We start from the raw sequence: 23,391 nt of genomic DNA, 5'->3' as shown, positions 1-23,391 counted from the left end.
GTTTTGATCTTTGTGGTATATCTTTTCAAAGAGATGAGTCTTCAGTAACTTACGGAAGTTGGCCAGTTCATAGGTCGCTTTCAGATTGCGTAGTAGCACGTTCCAGAGTTGCGTGTTCATATAGGAGAAGGTAGAGGCGTGCATTAATTTGTATTTCAAACCTTTGCAGTTTGAAGCTTAAGGAATGTTTGAGAAGATTTTTTTGCATTCCTGGGTGGCAGGTCTATTAAGTCTGACATGTAGGCTGGGGCAGCTCCATGGATAATTTTATGAACTAGGGTACATACTTTGAACGTGATTCGTTCTTTGAGAGGGAGCCAGTGTAGTTTCTCTCGTAGGGGTTTCGCACTTTCATATTTTGGTTTTCCGAATATTAGTCTGGCTGCCGTGTTCTGGGCTGTTTGGAGTTTTTTGAGTATTTGTTCTTTACAGCCAGCGTAGAGTGAGTTGCAATAGTCCAGATGACTGAGTACCAGTGATTGTACCAAATTGCAGAAGACAGTCCTTGGCAAAAAATGGTCTTATTCTTTTTAATTTCCACATTGAGTGAAACATCTTTTTGGTTATGTTTTTCGCATGATTCTCAAGTGTTAGGTGTTGATCAATGGTGACTCCAAGAATTTTTAGGGTGTCTGAGATTGGTAGATTTAGTTTTGGTGTGTTGATGGTGGTAAATTTGTTCGTGTTGTGTTGTGAGGTGAGTACTAGGCATTGGGTTTTTTCTGCATTAAGTTTCAACTGAAATGCATCTGGCCAAGAATGCATGATATGTAGACTTTGGTTGATTTCGTTGGAAATTTCACTTAGGTCTTGTTTGAATGGGATGAAGATCGTTACATCATCAGCATATATGTATGTACTAGTCAAACTACTAAGATAAACTACTACTGAAGTACTGGACCTTCAACCTCTACAATTTTGCTTTGAGACAGTGGCAGATTGGCTCAGAAACAATCAGTTGGTTCTTAATCCAGAATTAAAGAGTAGCCTGTTGAGTTACAAGTCACACATCTCCTCCCAATTTTTCTCCGGTTCTCTTTGGTCATTCAGTCCAAACAGTACCTTTCTTTAAATACATATTAGATTCACAAGTCTTGTACCCAACAATTTTCAAATGTGGTGAAATCAGGTTTCCACGCTCTTCGTCAAATATGCTAGGTTAGAAACTATTTGATCATGATGCTTTATGTACGTTTTGTTATGCCTTTGCCCACTCTCGCTACGAATCGTCAACGAAATTGACCAAAGCCTACACATCATGAACACATGGGCAGATGCATTTCGACTGAAATTAAATGCAGAAAAAACTCAATGCCTGATTCTCACCTCTCAATACAACACAAAAGAATTCACAACCATTAACACTCCAAACCTGAACCTTCAAGTCTCAGAAACGCTAAAGATCCTTGGAATCACCATCGACCGCCACCTAACGCTTGAAACTCATGCTAACAACACAACAAAAAAGATGTTTTACAGCATGTGGAAACTAAAAAGGATAAGACCATACTTCCCAAGATCCGTCTTTCGTAGCCTAGTGCAATCCCTTGTGCTCAGCCACTTGGATTATTGCAACTCACTATATACAGGTTGCAAAAAACAAACACTGAGGAAACTGTAAACAGCCCAGAATACGGCAGCCAGACTTATCTTTGGAAAGCCAAAATATGGAAGTGCACAACCATTAAGAGAAAAACTGCACTGGCTTCCACTCAAGGAACGCATAACTTTCAAAATATGCACATTAGTCCACAAAATCGTTCAAGGTGAAGCCCCAGCCTACATGTCAGAGTTGATAGACTTGCCACCCAGAAATGCCAAAAGATCATCTCGAACCTTCCTTAACCTCCACTTCCCCAATAGCAAAGGCGTGAAATACAAAAAGTTACACGCGTCAACCTTTTCTCACAAGAGCACGCAGTATTGGAATACACTGCCGCGCAACCTAAGAACAACCAACGAGCAAGCTTCCTTCCGCAGATTATTGAAGACTCATCTTTTCGAACAAGTCTACGGAAAAAAACAAAACACATAAAGTCCATACTTACTGTTCAATAATGCATCGTACATTCATCGCAGAACTCCCACTCCCAAATTATCACATCACTCATACCTTTAATCACAGAAAGTTATAAACCAAATGACTTCACGTCTTTTATCGCCCCAAAACTACCATTTCTTCCTTCCAAAGTTGCAATGCCTATGTCCCATTAGTAAATCCCTAACGACACCTCAACTGCTTCGCTTAACCCTGCATAATCTAATCTCTAACTATCTGTAACAAATTGTATTTCCAACATTCAAATCATATTGTAAGCCACACTGAACCCGCAAAAAGGTGGGAAAATGTGGGATACAAATGCAATAAATAAAATAAATAAATAAATAAAATTATTGTAATGTCATCTATGCAAGTATTACAAAGGCAAATCTTAAGTGATTGCAGACCATGCAAAATACTGCAGCGCATTTGATTTGCAAGGCAAAACATAGGGACTATGTAACACCTTTATTGAAACAGTTACATTGATTGCCTGTGGAATATAGAGTAAAGTTTAAATTTAACCGGAAAGAAACGGCACCTGGTGGATTAAATGGTACTTAGCCGGCTATCCAGTGATATTCAGCAGGAGATAGCTGGCTGTCTCCTACTGAATATCATCGGTTAGTAGCTATATAACCGGCTATCTGCCATTTCCAGTGTGAGTTTGGTAGCCATATTTGGCTGCGTGAAACCCTGGAATATCTTTGGCCGGTTTAAACATAACCTGCCAGCACCGAATATCAGCTTGGCCAACTGTTTTTAAACCAGCCAAAAATAGATTAGATATTCAATGCCGGACACTGGAACGGTCCGGCATTGAATATTCTGGCTCAGCACTGACTGCAGGAGGCAGCCCAGTTATCTCCCATAGTCTGAATATCAGCCCTTAATATTAGCCCATAAAGCTCTTCATACCAGTAATGCTAGCTATTTAGCATCGTTAACAATCCCATTCATGCCCTCACATCTGTGCTCTTTGAATGATCACAGAATGGTCTTCCCAGGCTCAAGGTATGCAAGATGAGAAGAGACCAGAAACTCAGCTTTCTTTTTCCTTGCCCCTGCATTATGGAATAGTCTTGCTCATGTGTCTTTGGTATGAATCTTCATTGATGCAATTTAGAATAGGTCTTAAAGCACATGTTTTTAAAATAGTATTTGGAGAGATTGCAGAGCATTAGTCTGTTATTGTTTTTGTTTGGCATGAATGGTAGGTGAATGCAGAAAGGGTTATGAATGACATACCACAATTGTGTGAAAAGGTGTACTTGTTTGAGTCTGGAGAGAATAGGCTGCTTTCCTATCTAATAATGGCATTCCTTTCTGCTTATATTATACTAGCCGTTAAGCCCGTTAAAACGGACAAGTATTGGTATGGGGGTTTTCCAGGGCCCCCTCCCCCTGCCGCTGCAGGGCCCCCTGCTCTCCCTCACCTGCCAGCTCCAAGGCCAACCTCCTTCCCTCCCTCCCAGCTCCAAGGGCCCCCTCCCCCCCTCCCAGCTCCAAGGTCCCCTGCCTGCTGTCCCAGTTCCAAGGCCCCATGCCGTCCCAGCTCCAAGGGCCCCCCCTCCGTCCCTCCCTCCCAGCCAGCTCGAAGGCCCCCTTCTGTCCCTCCCTCCCAGCTCCAAGGCCCCCTCCTTCCCTGCCAGCTGCAAGGCCCTCTGTCCCTCCCTCCCAGCTCCAAGGTCGCCGCCGCTGCCCCTCCCCCCCGAGGTCGCCGCTACCGGTCCCCCCCCCCTGGAGTCGCTGCCGCCGCCCCCCTCCACCCGGTCCAGGCCCTCTCTTCGCTATCAAACATATAAAATGCGAGTGACGGTACTCACCTGCAAATGCGCAGTAGAGACTTCCCTCTCTGTCCCGCCCCTGCGTCAACACGTGATGACGAGGGCGGGACAGAGAGGGAAACTGCGCGAAGGGGAGGGAGGGAACTGCTCCCCCCTCCCCGAGGTCACCGCTACCATTCCCCCCACCCGGTGTCGCCGCTGCCGCCCCCCCTCCACCCGGCCCAGGCCCGCTCTTTGCTATTGAACTTACATTGCCGAAAATGCAGCAGTCAGATCAGCTGAGCTCCCGTCAGTCTTCCTTCCCTGCCTGTGTCCCGCCCTCGCCGACGTTACATCACACGAGGGCGGGACACAGGCAGAGAAGAAAGGCTGACGGCAGCTCAGCTGATCTGCCTGCTGCGTTTTCGGCAATGTAAGTTCAATAGCAAAGAGAGGGCCCAGGCCGGGTGGAGGGGGGCGGCGGCAGCGACTCCGGGTGGGGGGAGCGGTAGCGGCGACCTCGGGGGGGGAGTGGTTCCCTCCCTCCCCTTTGCGCAGTTTCCCTCTCTGTCCCACCCTCATCATCACGTGTTGACGCAGGGGCGGGACAGAGAGGGGTCTCTACTGCGCATTTGCGGGTGGGTACGGTCACTCGCATCTTATATGTTTGATAATTTTATTGTTAATCTGCCTAGACTTGCATTGCGAATTAGGTGGTATATAAGATATGCAAAAGAACATCAGGACTAGGTTATGCAGCATAAAATGTATTGTACTGTTTTGGGATCTTGCGAGATACTTGTAACCTGGATTGCCCACTGTTGGAAACAGGATGCTGGGCTTCATGGATATTCGGTCTGTCCCAGTATGGCAATCCTTATGTACTTATGGGATTGTATTTGAAGATCTTAAGGTGGCCAAAAAAGTAGAAAGGTAATGACAAAAACCAGAAGGATGCTTGGGTACATAAGGAGAGCAATGGACAACAGGAAAAAGGAGGCAATAAAGCCTCCATATAAGTCTCTAGTAGCACCTCATTTAGAGTATTATGTACAATTCTGGAGACTGCACCTTCAGAAACATTTAAACAGCATGGAGTTGATCCAGAGGGCGGTTACTAAAATGGTCAGTGGTCTTTGTCATAAAGCATATGGGGATAGACTTAAACCGCCCTATATTTAAAGGGAAACTGCCGAAACAGCACCTAACTGGCTACCCAGTGATATTCAGTGCTGAATATTGCCGGTTAGCGATATAACCAGCTATCTCGCGATTTTTATCGTGGAGCCGGCTAATTTTGGTGGCCATATTTGGCTGCCACAATAGGTAGAATAACTTTGGCCAGCTCGAACGTAATCAGCCAGCGCTGAAAACAGCCAAAGTTAAACTGGATAGTCAATGCTGGTCACTGGAAATGACCCGGCATTAAATATCTGGGCTCACTGCAGACCATGGGAGACAGGCTGGCTATCTCCCGCCGTCTGAATATTGGGGCCAAAGATCTTAATATGTCTACTTTGGAAGAAAGGCGGAAGAGGGAAGATATGATAGAGATGATACCTCTGTGGCATAAATGCACTGGAGGTGAGTGTCTTTCAATTGAAAGGAAGCTCTGGAATGAGGAGTCATAAGATGAAGGTGAAAGGAGACAGACTCATGAGTAACCAGCAGAAATACTTCTTCACGGAAAGGGTGGTAGATTTGTGCATCAGCCTCCCAGTGGAGGTGGTGGAGATGAAGACTGTATCTGAATTCAGGAAAGAAAAAGGAAGGGATATTAGATGGTATGGGTTGGCAGATTTGATGGACAACGTGGTCTTTATCTGATGCCATTTTCTCTGTTTCACATGTAAGGATCCCACACTCCCTACAGTCCTCTTGTCTAGTAACATTTATTTAAAATTTTCTAATCCGCCTACAACTAAGCGGAATGTAAATAGTATACATAATAAAAACAGTAAAACAGAAACCACACATCATTATACAAATCCCACAATGGCAGCATTGTCAGCTAAACAAGTAAGGGTCCACATTCTCTTTAGCCACGTACTAGAGCCATATGTATAAGGGTCTCACATTTTCTGTAGCTCTCCTCTATATAACAGCCATATGGGAAGATCCAAATACCCTGATGTTCTTCCCAGTGCTATTGCTATGTATATGGGTCCCATGTTATGCACAGGCCTCCTCTACAGCACAGCAACATGTAAGGGTCACATATTCTTACAGGCTTCTATCCTAGTTATATGTGAAGATCCCATACACCGTGGAGTATTCCCCAGTGTTTCAGCCATATTTGAGAGACTTAAACATCTGCAGACGCATGAGGATCTGGAGAAAAATGGGGGTTTGGGGGGGGGGGGGGAGGTTCTCGCCCCACTGGTTATTCATGATCTGAACTGAAATTTTCTTCCCTTTTCAGCTGAAAATTACTGCAACAGTATGATGTGTCCACTTTTCAGCACTTGTGTGTCCAGACAGTCTGACTATGTCTGTCAGTGCCCCCTCGGGTTCTACTTTCAGCCCCCAGCTGCCTGCGTAACAGGTAAGTGAAGGACTCTGTGCAAGGGCTGTTGGAACTTTGGGCAGCGGGAGCAGGTAAACCAAAGAAAATTTCAGAAAATGAAACTAGAGGTAGGATTCTGAGGGCTCTATGTGCTTCAGGATGCTCCTTCCTGCACGGATAATGCAGGAGCTCTTGCCACCTACAGAATAGATGGCTGTAAGCGATTCTGCAGTAATTTTTATCAATAGAAATCAAACAAAATAAAACATGGAAAAGAAAATAAGATGATACCTTTTTTATTGGACATAATACATTTCTTGATTAGCTTTCGAAGGTTGCCCTTCTTCGTCAGATCCATGTTTTATTTTGTTTGATTTCTATTGATAACCTTTAAGAGTGGACTAACACGGCTACCACACCTCTCTACTTAAGATTTGCAGTAATTTTTAAATCTGGGAATGTCTAAATGATATGTTGGGCTTAGATGCCCAACAGAGTATCCCGCTGATATATTTCCATTCACTCCTAAGAGATTCGACTCCAATATGAATACTCTATTGTGACTCAGCAGTGGAACCAGGAGCTGGGCCTAAACCTCCGACTGGAACAAGTGGGGGCATGTTTATTATCAATTTATAGTATGACAGAAAAACGCCTGCTGGTGGGAATTACATTACAAATTTGTGCTGTGATTACACTTATCCCCTCACAGAGCCTTTCGTGCCACTTTACGAGATAATAATTCTTGTCCTAAGTGTTCTGGGTCATATGTTATGGTCTTGTCCCTTAATATTTGCTTTTTGGAAAGACCTAACTAGTCATGTCTCAAAGCTCTGGAACCTTTCTTGGCGCCCGGTGCCAAGTCAGTTGTTTGACATCTACCATAGCTCAGGTTCCGCGCTCCTAGGCCTTAAGGCTTTTTTAAAACGATCCGTGCTAATGGCAAAAAAAAGTGGTATGTGTCTGACTCTCCCCAGGCATTCCCAAACCAAGTCATACCCCTTTCCCCTCCCACCTTGGCTTTTACTGGGAGATATAAAGGAATTAGAGAAGGTGCAGAGAAGGGCGACGAAAATGATAAAGGGAATGGAACGACTTCCCAATGAGGAAAGGCTGAGAAGGTTAGGGCTCTTCAGCTTGGAGAAAAGGCGGCTGAGGGGTGATACGATAGAAGTCTACAAGATAATAAGCGGAGTAGAGCGGACAGATGTGAAGCGTTTGTTTACACTTTCAAACAACAACAAAACCAGGGGACATAAGATGAAGCTAGAATATGGTAGATTTAAAACAAATAGGAGAAAGTTTTTCTTTACTCAGCGTGTAGTTAGACTCTGGAACTCGTTGCCAGAAAATGTAGTGACAGCAGCTGGCCTTAAGGAATTTAAAGGGGGTTTGGACAGATTCCTGAAGGAAAAGTGCATTGAACCATTATTAAGAATTGGGGTTTTTTTTTTTTTTTTTTTGGGGGGGGGGGGGGGGGGGTTGCCGGGTTCTTGAAGCCTGGATTGGCCACTGTCGGAGACAGGATGCTGTGCTTGATGGACCCTTGGTCTTTTCCCAGTATGGCAGTGCTTATGTACTTATGCTTATGAACTTTCTAGTGCCTAGTGAGGGACAGGAGCAACCCCTACTTTCTCCTACCTTGTCAGCTATCTGGGATCACAACAGCGGTTCTGACCTCAAGCAGTACTCACCACAAGGGGTCAGATTCTGGGCAACTGATGGGAAAGTATCGTATCTTTAGGGCTGAGCCACCAAATATGTTGGAATATGCCCCGTTCCCCACAGCCATGCCAGTACAACTCATTTCCTGTTCCATACATATGCCTGAATCAGTTTAGGGTGTAATACAGGATCTTATATTATTTTCTGCGAAGTTTTGGCAGGTCGGGAAATGATATGGAAGCGCGAAGCAGCTGGCATGTTCACATTAGCATGTACTAACTGGTTAATGCAGGGTTAACGGGGCAGCCCTTAGCATGCAAGTCCAGCATGAAGACACACTAAGCCCATTTTTAATGTTTTCCAGGAAAAGCTTTCCCGGGTTCCCTGCACCTCCGTAACCTGAGTTACTCTTTGAACATGGAGAACCGAGATTCTCTTGTTTTCAAAACTACAGCTGCAGACATTGAGCGTGTTGTAAGTTTTCAGTTTCTTTAATCCTTTGGTGGGGGGGGGGAGGGGCAATGATAAATTCCCGATTCAAGCTGTCAGTATATGTCAGATTTTACAGTGGGGGGAGTATGATGAAACATGGCAGAAAAGGAGGGCGGGGGAAGTGAACATGAGCATCAAGAGTTTGACTGGGACAGGTATTTGACAAGTCTCTTGAGCAGGGACTGTCCTTCCCCATGTTTTAACTTGTACAGCGCTGCGTAACCCTAGTAGCGCTATAGAAATGCTAAGTAGTAGTAGTAGTAGTAGTATTTGGGAGCAGAGTGGCAGAATGATGCGAGACAGTGAGGGAGAGGAAAGAGATTGCAAGCAACTGAGTTCCAGAAGATGAAAAGTTACCCTGGGTTAAACTGAGGTAAGAGAAGAGAACACAAAGGAGGAGATGACAAGAACTAGACATGACATGAGAGACAGCTGGCTCTTGTAGATGTGACGAGGGATCCGAAAAGGTGAACAGAGCCCTACCTCCACCTTGAAGGAGTTGGGAACAGTTGATGGGAAAAATAAGCTGGACGAGGCAGCTGACTTTCATTCTAGCATAAGCTGGAAAGTGGAGACAGTGAGGAGGGTGGGGTGAAGGAGTGGTGTCAGAGGACAGAAAGGGATAAAAGGATGTTCTGTAGAAAGCGGTTTAGAAAGGTCTAAGGGGATTTAGAGAAACAGGAGTTTGAAAAGAGCTGAAATTGGAGAAAAAGTGATAGGACTTCTTTTCAGCAGAGTAGATAAGAAATAATTACTTCCTTAGTGAAGCGATTTTCTAGCTGGGCTGGCAACGGAGATACTCACATATGCTGCAGCTATTTTGAAAAGGCCTTTATATGATTACTGTGCTGGAAAGTAATAAGCACATACATGCACACCTGTTATCTGTGTGTAGGTGTCAGTAAGAACGTAAGGTTGCCCTACAGCAGTGGCGTAGCCAGACTGGATATTTCTTTTGGGGGGGCCACTAGGCATGTAGTGCTTCGTAAACTTCTGAACAATGCCTTAGCATGCACTTGATGAAAGATTTCTAACTAAACAGTTTATCCTGCACCAAACATACTTATGGAAACGTTGGGCTCCTTTTACAAAGCCACAGTAGTGATACCTGGTGTGACAAATGCGACGAAGCCCATTCAATTGCTATGAGCTTTATCATATTTGCCATGCAGGAATCACTACTGTGGCTTTGTAAATGAAGCCCTGTGAAAATGCTGACATTTTAAGATAAATTAGCATTATCTCATAACTTAGCCATTATAGTAAGGTTGAGTCTGGTCAACATCTCAACACACATCACAGTATCCTGCAAAATAATTATCACAATGGTACATATCCTTCAACACTGCCCACTGGACTATCAAGAAACCCCTATAGCTCCTCCTCTAAGAATGGATGCAAAGAAGAAAAAGGGCATTTCCCCAGGAACTTGCTGTACAAAAAAAGGTTGATGTTGGTGTAATCTCAATAAAAACTTAGACTATGAAATATCTGTAATACGAAGCCTACAAAAATCACTCAGGACCTATAGAGCTAATCTACTTTACTATAACACCACTAATTTAGGGGCCCTTTTAGAAAGGCTTGGTAGGCTCTACACGCATGCAGCGTGTGTCAAAACAAGACTACCGCCAGGCTAGCGCCCCCCCCCCACCCCCCCAGCAGCAATTTGAGATTTGGTGCGCATCCATAGTGCCAGGATGAACTATTTTTTTCAAAATTGTGTTAAGGCAAACTTCTGAAGAATATATTTAAAAATATATGTAATAAATAAACAAGTGTACAAACATATTAAAAATATGATAAGGCAATAAAATCAGACAAACAAGTGTAAGGACTAAGGATATCAAATGATAATGCAACTAATACACTAGTATATGTGATATAAAATAAAACATTGTCAAATAAACATACAACGTAATCAAATAAAGATTCTAAAATGAATACTGAGAACTCCAAACCAAAAACTGACCTCTGTGGTTGGTCTCTCGTATAACAACCTTCAAAGTCAAGAAATACATATCATAGGGTACTGAGACAACAATTAGGTCTACAAAATGAAAGTGACGTCTGTGATTGGTCTCTCATGTAACGACGTCTAAAGTCAAGAAATACATATCATAGGGTATTGAGACAACCATTAGGTCTACAAAAATGGAAACATACATCATCGAGTAAGCAAACAAGACATAAACACTGAAAGGTACTTAAGACAAGAAATACTCAATAAAGTCTACTTGTAAAAATAATAAGTAAATCTTTGTATAAATTTTATACTGTATGTATATGTTATATCTACTGAAAAGTGTAAGCAAATAATAATAATATGTTAAACCTAGGGACGGCTATAATAAAATAAAGGGAAACAAGGACAGCAATGGGCTCATGTGTATGATAATAATTCAAATGGGAGAAGTAAAAAAAAAATTGGTCTGTTAGTGCCCAAGTTCCCAAAGGCAGAATAGTAAAAACAAAAGCTTGTTTCTAAGTAAAGCAGGGCAACAATAGACAATCTGAGAGGAAAGTCTGTAAATGTTTCAAAAGATCAAAAGTTGTGCCGGACGATCCGTACTACTGGGAGAAAGAAGTGAATATACTGAAAGTGAGTGATGTGAATGGGGGTTGTTATCTGGCTCTCCATTATAATGAGCGCTGACAACAGTAGAATATTTATGATGCGGGAGAGCAACCAACACAAGTAAAAATGAAAAATGACACTGCTGCGTCTGCACACTTAAGAACACCGAGAAAGAAGATACGGGTGTAGCAGTTAATGACAAACACACTTCCTGAAAACAAGTGCAGAAGGCAGGAAAGTGAAGGTGAATGATAGGTGTGAAAATAAAGAATACACTCAACGGAAAGAGTAGTAGCAGTGAACACAAAACGTTTTAAATATCGCGTCACTCAGGTATACTTTTCACTCGGCATAACGCCTTTTATCTGAACAAGCACATATCACATTTTCTGGTTCCCTTTTCTCCAACGGTCTTTTTCAAGGTAAGATATTTTTCTCACATTTTACAAAGGCACGTAAGGGCCTATGTGCGTGCAGCACGTGTCAAATTGGCATTACCGCTTGGCTAGCGGTTATCGGCAGTTGGCGCACGCTGGACAGTTATCACACAGGTAATGCGTGAGCCCTTACTGCTAAGTCAGTGGTGCTAAGGGATCAGGGCGCTGGTTTTCATTTTGCCGCACGCCCATTTCCCGGGCCTTCCAAAACACCCTTTCTTCCAGCCGCGGTGGAGAAGTGGTCCAGCGTGCATCCAATACACATGCCCGCACTACCGCAGGCCACTTTTTAATCCCTGTATAGCATCCCGATTTGTCCACCTAAATGTGGGCACATGTCCAAGATGGACGTGCAATTTAATTGAGTAATGAGCCTTCAGCTATCAATGATTGGGTGCTAACAACCAATTAAGTTAATTGTCACTCACTAAAATTTGCGCGTGCATTTGGCTGTTTGCTATTCTATAAGGCATGGTCCTATTTGTGTGTACGTCAAAAAGGTGCGTGGTCATGGACGTGTCACTGTGTTCCAAAAGATTGCGTGTGTACTTATAGAATATAGCCTCAGTGCACTTAAGTTGGGCGCCAGCGTTTACACCAGGTTTCAGCAGGCGTAAGTCTGGCACCTAGTTAGGCGTGGGAATCAGCGCTATGCACGATTTTGTAAAGAGCTTGAGTCCTTTATAGAATCGCACGTACTGCTGATGTTTTGCTGGCTGAATTTTGAGCATCATTTATAGAATTTTCTTCTAAATGTGTGTAAATGTTCTAATAGAATAGGCTTGAGACCCATAGAAATTTGGCGCCTAAATTTTGGGGACCCGATGCCCCCAAAAAGTGAGTATTTGCATAAGATGACACCATTGGCAGTGACGCCTGAGTTCCCTGTTAAGTGTGCACTGACATGAAGGATACAGCCAGAACTGTCATCATAAATTAACAGGTAAACAGGATAGTCAAAGGCCATGGAGTACTGACGGGAAAGGGCTCCATCTGGGGTGGGGAAGAGGGTGGGAGTGGAGGCTTCCCTTCCACAGAAGGCTGATGCGGTGGGGAAGGGCTAGGTTGGTAGTCTGCAGAAACCCAAGTTAGCTGCATACGCATCTCTCTTGATTTTAACACACATGCTGCTAGGAGAGAGGAAGCCAGGTGTGCTGAGCACTTCTACTTGATTTCTGCTACCATTTTCTTTCAGTTATCTGAAATTCTGAAGAATCACTCCGGCTATGTTACATCCATCGTAGAAAAACTGACGTAAGTAGAAATAAGTTTGTGTGTGTGTGCTATTGTATTTGTAATTGAATGTGTGTGTATGTGACTTTGTGTGTGTCATTTTGTGTATGTGTGTGTGTCATTTTGTGTGTGTATGTGTCTGTGCATTTTCTGTGGATAGATACGTAGAGAAGGCTAATACTTGCGTTGTGAGAGTGTAGTTACATGAGCCATTAGTCTCGGAGATTCATAATGGCTCTTTCTGGAGCAAGGATGTACAATAAATACTTAACCCTGTGTATCAGTGATGTTTGACAACAGGTTACACCCCCCACCCCCCAAATGGAGCACATTATAAAGTATCACCTTCTAAAGGCCAAGAATCAGCTACTTCCCTTCTGTTGTGCCAGCAGCAGTCTATAGTCTTGGCATATCTAGCAAATGCTACATTTCCTGGCACCTCAAGGGCAGTCTGATAGGAGCAGTTTTTGAGCTTTGTCAGAATCACAGAATTCCGCACCCAACAGGAAACAAAGTCAAATCCCTTTTCAAAGTAGTGAAGCTTTAGTGTTTAATTTCACTTAGTTTACTTGCTTCCTGTTTTATTTTATTTTAGGTTTATTTTAACTTGGCAAAACAGCCTTGAGTTTTTTTTGCTTTGTGCTTTTTCACATACTCTTGCACTTATGATTATGAGGCAGTGGACAAAGAAATTATATATATAAGAAGTGATATTAACTGTTAATTCTGGGATTTAAAAGCTTGAAGTTTGAATTCTTTTCACTCTGCCAGCAAAGTAAAGAGAAGGAATGTCATCTGGAGAATATTAGAAATCCAGCTTGTTGAGCTAAGGTTAGGAAAGGTCAGTGAGAAATGAAACTCTGTCCCTTGTGAATTGCCAATGCTAGCTGGCACAGCTGTAAACTATTATGAATGAATAAAGGAATGAACCAGACATATGATTAATTGTAGTTTAAAATGCTTAGATAGAAAATACTATTTAGAGAGAGAGAGGCAATAGATTAGTATTTACAAGTTTTTGATATTTAGAATATGTCTTATAAGAAATACTGATTCTGTGTAAATTAATAAGGTTTGTGTCTGTGTAGAATATCTGTTAAATTCTGTATTACTCTTTGTCTGCTGTTTAAGAGGTCAAGCAAGGACTGCATTGAGGAGATCAACATGTGGTTTGACTTAGCCATAGTTCTGGCTGGTTCAATGTATAAGCTAATAGGTGAAAAAGGTCAGAACTAGTCAGCTCTCTTCTCCTTGATTAATTATAGCTAAGTGTAGGACTGGCCTCCTGGAAGTAATAACCTGATATGTATGTTATTAAGTAAGACTGGCCCTTGACCCCTTTAATGAATGCCAGAGTTTAGTTAGCAGTTAGTACTAGGAATATGAGAAATCAATCATAATAACATGTAAGAGACTGGAGACCAAATGTCTGGCTTAAGGGGCCCCAGGTCAGAGGTCAGTTTAGGATGTCTGGAACCTATGTAACTGATATTTCAAAAGTAATGATTGGTTGAGGCAAGGTAGCCAATCAATTTATTAACCAATTGGGAGTAAAGGGGGCTAGGCTAGGAGGAGGGCTTAGGACCCTATTTAAGTAGGAGCAGAAGCAGTTTACGTCAGAAGGAGCTCAGAAGAAAGAGAAGGACAGAAGGAACAGACAGAAGAAGGAGAAGACAGCATAAGAAGAGAAGCAGCTGAGACAAAGACACAGAGAGCTGAGACAGAGGAGAAGAGAGCTAGAACTGATGTCTTGCTTTGTTTGCTGGCAAATAAAGAAGATTTTTCTCTCATACTGGTGTGTGCTGTCTGACTCCTGAAGCATCACAAATTCATGCCTCCATTCCTGCAACAATTCTTGGTGGCAGCGGTGGGATGAATCCTGCATTAATCCCAGCACCCAACTGACTGGAGAACATTCGCCGGGTATGTATTCTGTATTCTGTATTGTAATTCTAGCTAGAAAATTGTAAATCAGCCCCTCAAACAAATTGAGGAAGGAGAGCCTGATCAACTCTCAGCGAAGGCCCTAGTACCTTCTAATCTAGAGGAGATTAGAAGCGAAAACGCTTGAGCTTATCTGTATCTGAGAAATCTGAAATTGTTGGGTGGGATTTTCTGTACTGAATGAATGTGTGATGCCTGAATGTTAATGAGTGCGGACTTCTTATAGCTGCATTTCCAATTAACGCGAGTTCAATTGGTCAGCAACGGAAGGAAGCGATTGTTGTCTGTCTACCTAGTGTCTCGAGAGTGCAGACCCCTTACTGCATTCTCAAAAATTCCCTCCCTTTTTGTGTGTTGTAACTGTAAGCATTATGGGTGGGACATCATCTAGACAAATTGATACCCCCCTAGATTGTATGCTTAAGAACTTTAGAAAAGGATTTTTAATTAATGACTATGGACAGACTTTAAGCTCAAGTACTCTAAGAACCTTGTGTGAAGTTGAGTGGCCATCTATGGGAGTGGGGTGGCCCCCTAGTGGCAGCTTAGATATTGAAGTAATCCGGAAGGTCTACAGCATAGTTGTAGGAGAACCAGAATATTCTGAACAACTCCCTTATATAGATTCCTGGGACAGCCTTGTGACTGACCCTCCCTCCTGGTTGAAAACTTATATGGGATCCCCAGTAAAATTCATGTTAGGCCGTGTTCAAAGAAAGATTAGAAAATCTAAACTAGAAGAGGGAAAGAGCCCTAGGAAGCTTACCACCCAATCAGTGGCTTCCGCCCCTACCCTGTCTGAGAAACCCATACTCTCTGATGACCCCTCAGATCTTGAGCCACCACCTTATGGCCCATTGTTGGGGTTCCGTGCTACCCCCAGAGATCCACGCCGCCCAGCTCAAGCCTCTCCAGTACAGGCTTCTCCGGATAGTTCTTCCCCTCCTGTGCAAAACCTACCACATCCTAGGTTGGACTTTTCACCTGGCCTCTACCCTTCTGTGCCAAATCCTCTCCTGTTAACCTCTGAAGACCCGCTTTGGGTTCCACTCCCTGACTCCTCAACTCCTGACAGCCCAGCCTCTCCCTCTAATACCCCTACCCACTCATCAGGGGCCCGGCATCCCTTTCAATGGACTGACTCACCTGTGACCACCTCTCAGTCTATGAGTACCCCTCCCCATCCCTCAGGGGTTCAACATACCTCCACTGAATGGGTTAGACCTGCTGCAATCACCTTTGAGCATGATAGGAGGGTAGCTCCTAGCTCTACCTCAGATTCCATTCCCACCTCCTCGAGAGTTCTGCCACTCCGTCAGGTAACTACCACTCGACCGGATCCTAATAATCAGGGTCAGGTTATACAGGCACAGGCCTACCAGTATGTACCCTTCACAACCACCGATCTCCTGAATTGGAAGACGCATTACCCCTCTTATACTGAAAAGCCTCAGGCAGTGGTGGACCTAGTGGCTAGCATTATGGCCACCCATAACCCAACCTGGACTGATTGTCAACAACTTCTCCTGACCCTCTTCACAACTGAGGAGAGGCGGAAGATTTTGCAAAATGCTGAGGCCATCACGCGAGAGCGTGTCCCCGGGGGGACACAAGACCCAGAGGGATGGGTTAGAGCTCGGTTTCCTCGCGCAGCTCCAGATTGGGATCCAAATGATGGGCAGCACTATGAACTGTTGTCTGGCTATTGCCGGGACTTGCTGGAAGGTATGAGGAAAGGCATAAAGAGGCCCATTAATCTGGCAAAGGTCTCTGAAATTCTCCAAGGGGCAACTGAATCCCCTGGGGCCTTTCTAGAGCGACTAATTGAAGCCTACAGAACATACACCCCATTTGACCCTGAAGCCCAAGAAAACCAGAGAATGGTGAATAGTGCATTGGTGGCCCAGAGTATGCCAGATATCCGGAAGAAGTTGCAGCGTCAGGAGGGATTCGCAGGGATGAATACCACCCAGCTAATTGAGATCGCAACCAAGGTTTTCATTAATAGAGATCAGGAGGTGCGCCGAGAGGCTGACCGGAAGATGCAGAAGAAGGCCGACCTTTTAGCGGCAGCCATTACTAATTCCACCCTTAACCGAGGTCGACCTCTAGCTAATGGGAAGCCAAAGTGGGACCCCGGACCACCAGCCAGGCCCCGAGATTCCTTCAATCAATCCCGGCCAGGGGGGAGAATCCCAGACCAAGATTGGAGAGGGACCAGTGTGCCTATTGTAAGGAAAGAGGGCACTGGAAAGATGAATGCCCCCAGAGGCGCCAGGGACTGAGAAGGGGACCAGGAGATCGAGGAAGCCGAGGCCGAGTTCGAGAGGGAAGATATGAGCCTCCTGAATCTGACATCATCGGGATAGCCGAGATGGCAGAATGGGACGAATAGGACAGACCGGGTTCCTACAAACTGGGCTCCCAGGAACCTATGGTCAAGCTAACTATAGGGAGCCGCTCAATTCCATTCATGATTGATACAGGAGCTGAACATTCTGTTGTGACGGAGCGATTAGCGCCTGTGTCTGGAAAAACTGTCCGAGTGGTGGGAGCCACGGGGGTGCAGAACCGGAGGCCTTTCCTGACAACCCGTAGATGCCAATTAGGCTCACACATAGTCACTCATGAATTCCTGTATATGCCAGACTGTCCAATCCCTTTGTTAGGTCGAGACCTGCTGTCCAAGCTTAGGGCCCAAATTTCCTTTGACTCTGATGGCCAGACTTCAGTCTCCTTTCGGCCCCCGATATCCAGCCCTAAGGGTATATTGAGTTTCTGCTGCCCTCTTGAAGAAGAATGGCGGCTGCATCAGTCACATAGCCAAGTTGACCTACCCCTGGCAGACAGCTTTCAGGTCAGTGGGGTATGGGCAGAAGATAATCCCCCAGGGTTGGCCCGAAATATTCCTCCTGTACATGTAGACTTACTTCCAAATGCCCGGCCAATCCATCTTCGTCAATACCCAATTCCCAGAAAGGCTCTGGAAGGGATTCAAGCACATTTGAATCGTCTGTTATCCCATGGAATTATTCGTCCTTGTCAGTCTCCATGGAATACGCCACTATTGCCAGTTCAGAAGCCAGGGACTGAGGACTACCGGCCAGTCCAAGACTTACGAGTGGTTAACAAATCCACTATTTCATTACACCCTGTAGTGCCTAATCCATATGTCCTGCTAGGATTGATACCTTCTGGAGCTACCCATTTCACAACACTAGACCTAAAAGATGCCTTCTTTTGTATTCGGGTGGCCCCCGCTAGTCAACTGCTTTTTGCCTTTCAATGGGAAAACCCAGTAACAGGAAGGAAGCTTCAGTATACATGGACCCGCCTGCCACAGGGGTTCAAGAATTCCCCCACCATTTTGGGACAGCCCTAGGACAAGATCTTAAGACTTTTAAATCTGAGCCTTCCAGGCGAGTTTTACTCCAGTATGTAGATGACCTCCTGATTGCAGCAGTGACCCAGGAAGAGTGTTTTGAGGCTACCAGAGAATTGCTGGAGCTACTCTTGGATGCAGGCTATAAGGTCTCACGCTCAAAGGCCCAACTTTGTCAGTCAGAAGTGAAGTATCTGGGCTTTTGCATTTCCCAGGGAAGTCGGAGACTGGATGCTAGTAGGAAGCAAGCAGTTGCTGCAATTCCCCAACCCAAGTCCAGAAGAGAAGTTAGGGAATTCCTGGGAGCAGCTGGATTTTGCAGAATTTGGATTCCAAATTTTGCATTGATGGCGAAACCCCTTTACCAAGCCACAAAGGGGGGTGAAAAGGAACCATTTGAATGGGGACCTACTGCTCAACAATCCTTCATTGCCATAAAGAAAGCCCTACTCCAAGCCCCTGCGTTAGGCCTTCCTGATGTGGAGAAACCTTTCTCATTGTATGTCCACGAGCGACAGGGGGTTGCTCTGGGTGTGCTGACCCAGATGATGGGATCCTGGCAGAGGCCTGTTGCATACCTGTCTAAACAGCTGGATGGAGTGGCTAAAGGATGGCCAGCCTGCATGAGGGCCATTGCAGCAACAGCCTTACTGGTCCAGGAAGCTGATAAGTTGACCTTGGGCAAGAACTGGTTGTTAAAGTCCCCCATGCAGTTCTCACCCTCATGGAGTATAAGGGCAACCACTGGTTTACAAATAACCGCATGGTTAAGTACCAAGCCAGCTTGTGTGAGAATCCACGGATACACCTGGAAACAGTGGCTACATTTAATCCTGCCACTCTTTTGCCAGCATCTGAGGGACCTCTGGATCATGACTGTATCCAAACTATGGATGAAGTGTACTCCAGTCGACCAGATCTTAAAGATGTTCCGTGGAGGGACCCAGATGTAATTTATTTCACAGATGGAAGCAGTTATGTGGAGAACTCCAAGCGACTGGCAGGCTATGCTGTGGTGACAGAAGACAAGGTGATAGAAGCAAGAGCCCTGCCCCAAGGAACTTCAGCCCAGAAAGCAGAACTTGTGGCCCTCATACGAGCTCTGGAGTTAGCAGCAGGACTGGTGACCAACATTTATACTGATTCTAAGTATGCCTTCACAACCCTACATGCTCATGGAGCTTTGTATAAGGAAAAGGGACTCATAAATGCTGCAGGCCAACCTGTTAAGTATGGACCTGAAATACTTCAGCTGCTAGAGGCTGTGTGGGCCCCTAAGAAGGTAGCTGTTATTCACTGCAGGGGACACCAAAGAATAGATACTCCAGTGGCCCGAGGGAACCGCCATGCTGATCGGGTGGCCAAGGAAGCTGCTCGAGGACCCCCAGCAAGTACTGTGACTCCCCTGTTCCAAATCCGATTGCAAGAATGGACACCTATGTATACCCAAATGGAAGAGAAATGGGCTCAAGAAGAAGGTGCAGTAAGGAGACCTGATGGCTGGTTACATCTCCCTGATACCAGAGTTCTGGTGCCACGCCACCTAGCTTGGCCTGTAGTGTCTCAAGCTCATGACCTATCACACTTAGGGAAAACAGCACTAGCCCGCCTACTCAATCGAGTAGTGGTGCTGGAAGGATTGGATAGTCTGGTTGCCACTGCCTCTGCCCGATGTACTCTCTGTGCCCAGAATAATGCTCGTCAGGGACCCCGTATTCCACCAGGAGTTCAGTCTAGAGGACTAACACCCTTTGAGTCCCTAGTTATAGACTTCACAGAAATGCCCAGGAGTGGTAGGTTCCGATACCTCTTAGTCATGGTCTGTACCTTTTCTGGGTGGGTGGAAGCATATCCTACAGTCACTGAGAAAGCCACAGAAGTAGCTCGAGCCCTCCTTAGGGATGTCATCCCCAGGTATGGACTGCCCCTTGCCATAGGTTCAGATAATGGTCCCGCCTTTGTTGAAGCTACACTTCAGGCCCTGTCCCGCGCATTGCGCATTACCTGGAAATTGCATTGTGCCTATCGTCCCCAGAGTTCAGGGCAGGTTGAGCGGGCAAACAGAACCTTGAAAAATAGCCTAGCAAAGATTTGTCAGGAAACCCAATTGAAATGGCCACAGGCATTGCCACTAGCCCTCTTCCGCCTCCGATGCACCCCAACTAAAGGAACAGCCCTCTCTCCCTTTGAAATTGTGTATGGGAAGCCCCCAGCCATTTTACAGGGAATTAAGGGAGACATAGGGATTTTAGGGTCTGCCCAGGTGCAGGAGCAGGTAGCCCTCCTGGGTAAGATAATTTCTGAGCTTCAGTCTTATGTGAGAGAAATAAACCCTGTCCCCTTCCAGGCTCAGGTACATTCCTTCCTGCCAGGGGATAGAGTTTGGGTGAAAGACTGGAAGCTCCAGCCTTTGGGGCCCCGATGGAAAGGACCTTTTACTGTTTTGCTTTCTACCCCTGCAGCTGTGAAGGTCGCAGGGATTACTCCATGGGTCCACTGGTCTCGAATTAAGTCTGCTGACCAGACTGAGCCCAGCACGGATCAGACGGAGCCTAGACAGTGGAGAGCAGAAAGAGATCCAGCGGAGCCATTGAAGTTGCGCTTGACCCGAACCAAAGAATCTACTAGCTGAAAAGAAGGGTCAACTGCATACTGCAGGAGCTGCTGAACTTCGGCTTCATACTGAGACTCTTTCTTGCTCTGATTCTGGCTTTCTTGGAATTTGAGAGCTTGATCCTTATCAGTTGAGGGTCTATCCCAACTGGTATAAGAACTCAAAGACTGAGAACACTATATGAGAGTAATCTGTGATTAGCACAGACTGTTGAAATATTATTGCTTAATTAGTTTGCTGTATTTGTTTTAGATTAGGAAGAAAGAAAATGTTAGTAGTTTGGATGCTTTTGTTGTTTTCTACTCCTTGCCTCCTTGTTCCTAATACCCCAACTCGCTCCAACCTTTGGTTACACTCTGTCCAGGAACTAATTAGCCAGGCAAAGATTACTTCCCCTTGTATTGTGTGTTCCCGATTTTCTCCTTATACTACAGATGTCCCAGCTGTACCTGTCCCTGTGCAACTCCCAGCTCTTATACCTCCCTACTTTTCGAGTTCAGGCCCTTGGAGCCAGGATTATACTTGGTGGTCCTTTTATAATGCTACTTCCCCCTCTGAATCTTCTCTAAGGCCAGTTTTTACGTCTCCCTATCCAGCCTCTGGAGTGTTTTGTTTAACAAGAAGCATCTCAACTGTTCTTCCCATTCCCTGTAACTATACTAATGTTCTCCCAGAAAAAGGAGAATCTGTGTGGGTAGTTTCTCCAGGTACTCCTATGTGCCCTGCTACCATACCTGTAGATTATGACCCAGGTGATTATCTGGCTCCTAAGCGTACCACTGAGAAGACTATAGTGTCCAAGCTTATTTTCTACTTTCATAAGTCCCCGGGGTATGAAGAGTTATTAACAAATGAGCAGCCTGTCACAATTGGGGATTGGCGCCTATGGTGTGCAAAGTCTCCATTTCGTCTTCGTTCCCCCTGGGATAGGGGCTCGCATTATGGGCACCCTAAGTACCCTGTCCAGCCTGAGCCAACATTTATTGGGAACTTTCCTCACCCTCTCCTTGGTCATTACTGGCTCTGTGATAATGTCCTCCACATGATTCTTCCCGCCACATATGATTTTTGTGTATTGGTAACCTTGAATTATTTTCCTAAAGTTATTCCTCTTAAGCCACTATCCCCGCACCGCTCTAAGCGAGAGGCTTTGTCCTTACCCTCCTCCGTTGCCACAGAGGATGAGGCGATTGAATTAGCCCTCCAGTATATTAATTCTACTTATCCTCTGACTAAAAAGAGACTTGTAGCCCTTTCTGCCACGGCCTGGATTCCAATTGGAGGCCCGGTAGCGGGTATTACTGAACTAGGTATGGCTACCCGGAGACTTCAATCCCTACTCCATGTTTTAGTTCATGAGCTGAATGTGGTAGTCAATGCATTGCAGGATCAAATTAATGAATTAAGTATAGTTTCTCGGTATAATCGTATGGGTCTTGACTATCTCTTTGCAGCCCAGGGTGGTCTCTGCACAGTGCTAAATTCTTCAGAGTGCTGTACTATTGTCATAAATAGGACGCATGTAGTTAGGCATGCCATGGATAAAGTCCTACAGTTGGCTAGCCTTAATGTGGAGGATTACCGAGGAGGATTAGACCTTACCTCCTGGTGGTGGTCATTGACCTCCTGGATACGTCCTTTGTTCATTTCCCTAATAGTCTTAGTTTTAGCAGGGTTTTTGTTTTGTTTCCTGGCCTCATGTGCTTCGGCAGTATGCCGTCGGACCTTAACAAGTAGGGTAATGGTGATTCACAAGTCTATTCCTAGTTAGGATCACTATAATCTCCAGAGTTTGAGTTGTGAGACTTATCTCTGCATAAGCTGATTTTAGTCTCAAAGGGGGGAATGAGGCAGTGGACAAAGAAATTATATATATAAGAAGTGATATTAACTGTTAATTCTGGGATTTAAAAGCTTGAAGTTTGAATTCTTTTCACTCTGCCAGCAAAGTAAAGAGAAGGAATGTCATCTGGAGAATATTAGAAATCCAGCTTGTTGAGCTAAGGTTAGGAAAGGTCAGTGAGAAATGAAACTCTGTCCCTTGTGAATTGCCAATGCTAGCTGGCACAGCTGTAAACTATTATGAATGAATAAAGGAATGAACCAGACATATGATTAATTGTAGTTTAAAATGCTTAGATAGAAAATACTATTTAGAGAGAGAGAGGCAATAGATTAGTATTTACAAGTTTTTGATATTTAGAATATGTCTTATAAGAAATACTGATTCTGTGTAAATTAATAAGGTTTGTGTCTGTGTAGAATATCTGTTAAATTCTGTATTACTCTTTGTCTGCTGTTTAAGAGGTCAAGCAAGGACTGCATTGAGGAGATCAACATGTGGTTTGACTTAGCCATAGTTCTGGCTGGTTCAATGTATAAGCTAATAGGTGAAAAAGGTCAGAACTAGTCAGCTCTCTTCTCCTTGATTAATTATAGCTAAGTGTAGGACTGGCCTCCTGGAAGTAATAACCTGATATGTATGTTATTAAGTAAGACTGGCCCTTGACCCCTTTAATGAATGCCAGAGTTTAGTTAGCAGTTAGTACTAGGAATATGAGAAATCAATCATAATAACATGTAAGAGACTGGAGACCAAATGTCTGGCTTAAGGGGCCCCAGGTCAGAGGTCAGTTTAGGATGTCTGGAACCTATGTAACTGATATTTCAAAAGTAATGATTGGTTGAGGCAAGGTAGCCAATCAATTTCTTAACCAATTGGGAGTAAAGGGG

At 44.7% G+C, this 23,391-nt stretch overlaps 1 protein-coding gene across 2 annotated transcripts in view; it reads left to right on the top strand.

Moving 5' to 3' along the window:
• LOC115481964 (protein HEG-like) overlaps positions 1-23,391 on the top strand; it is a 196,722-nt gene that overhangs the window by 67,420 nt on the left and 105,911 nt on the right. For both annotated transcript variants that reach the window (XM_030221466.1, XM_030221465.1), the window contains exons 3-5: positions 6,230-6,352; positions 8,343-8,452; positions 12,681-12,739. In XM_030221466.1, the coding sequence (XP_030077326.1) occupies positions 6,230-6,352; positions 8,343-8,452; positions 12,681-12,739 (292 nt within the window). The remainder of the gene's footprint in view (positions 1-6,229; positions 6,353-8,342; positions 8,453-12,680; positions 12,740-23,391) is intronic.

This window comes from Microcaecilia unicolor, chromosome 12 (assembly GCF_901765095.1).
Source record: "Microcaecilia unicolor chromosome 12, aMicUni1.1, whole genome shotgun sequence".
Classification (NCBI taxonomy): domain Eukaryota; kingdom Metazoa; phylum Chordata; class Amphibia; order Gymnophiona; family Siphonopidae; genus Microcaecilia; species Microcaecilia unicolor.
Note: the sequence above shows the minus strand (reverse complement) of the source record. Positions and strands in the feature narration are given on the sequence as shown.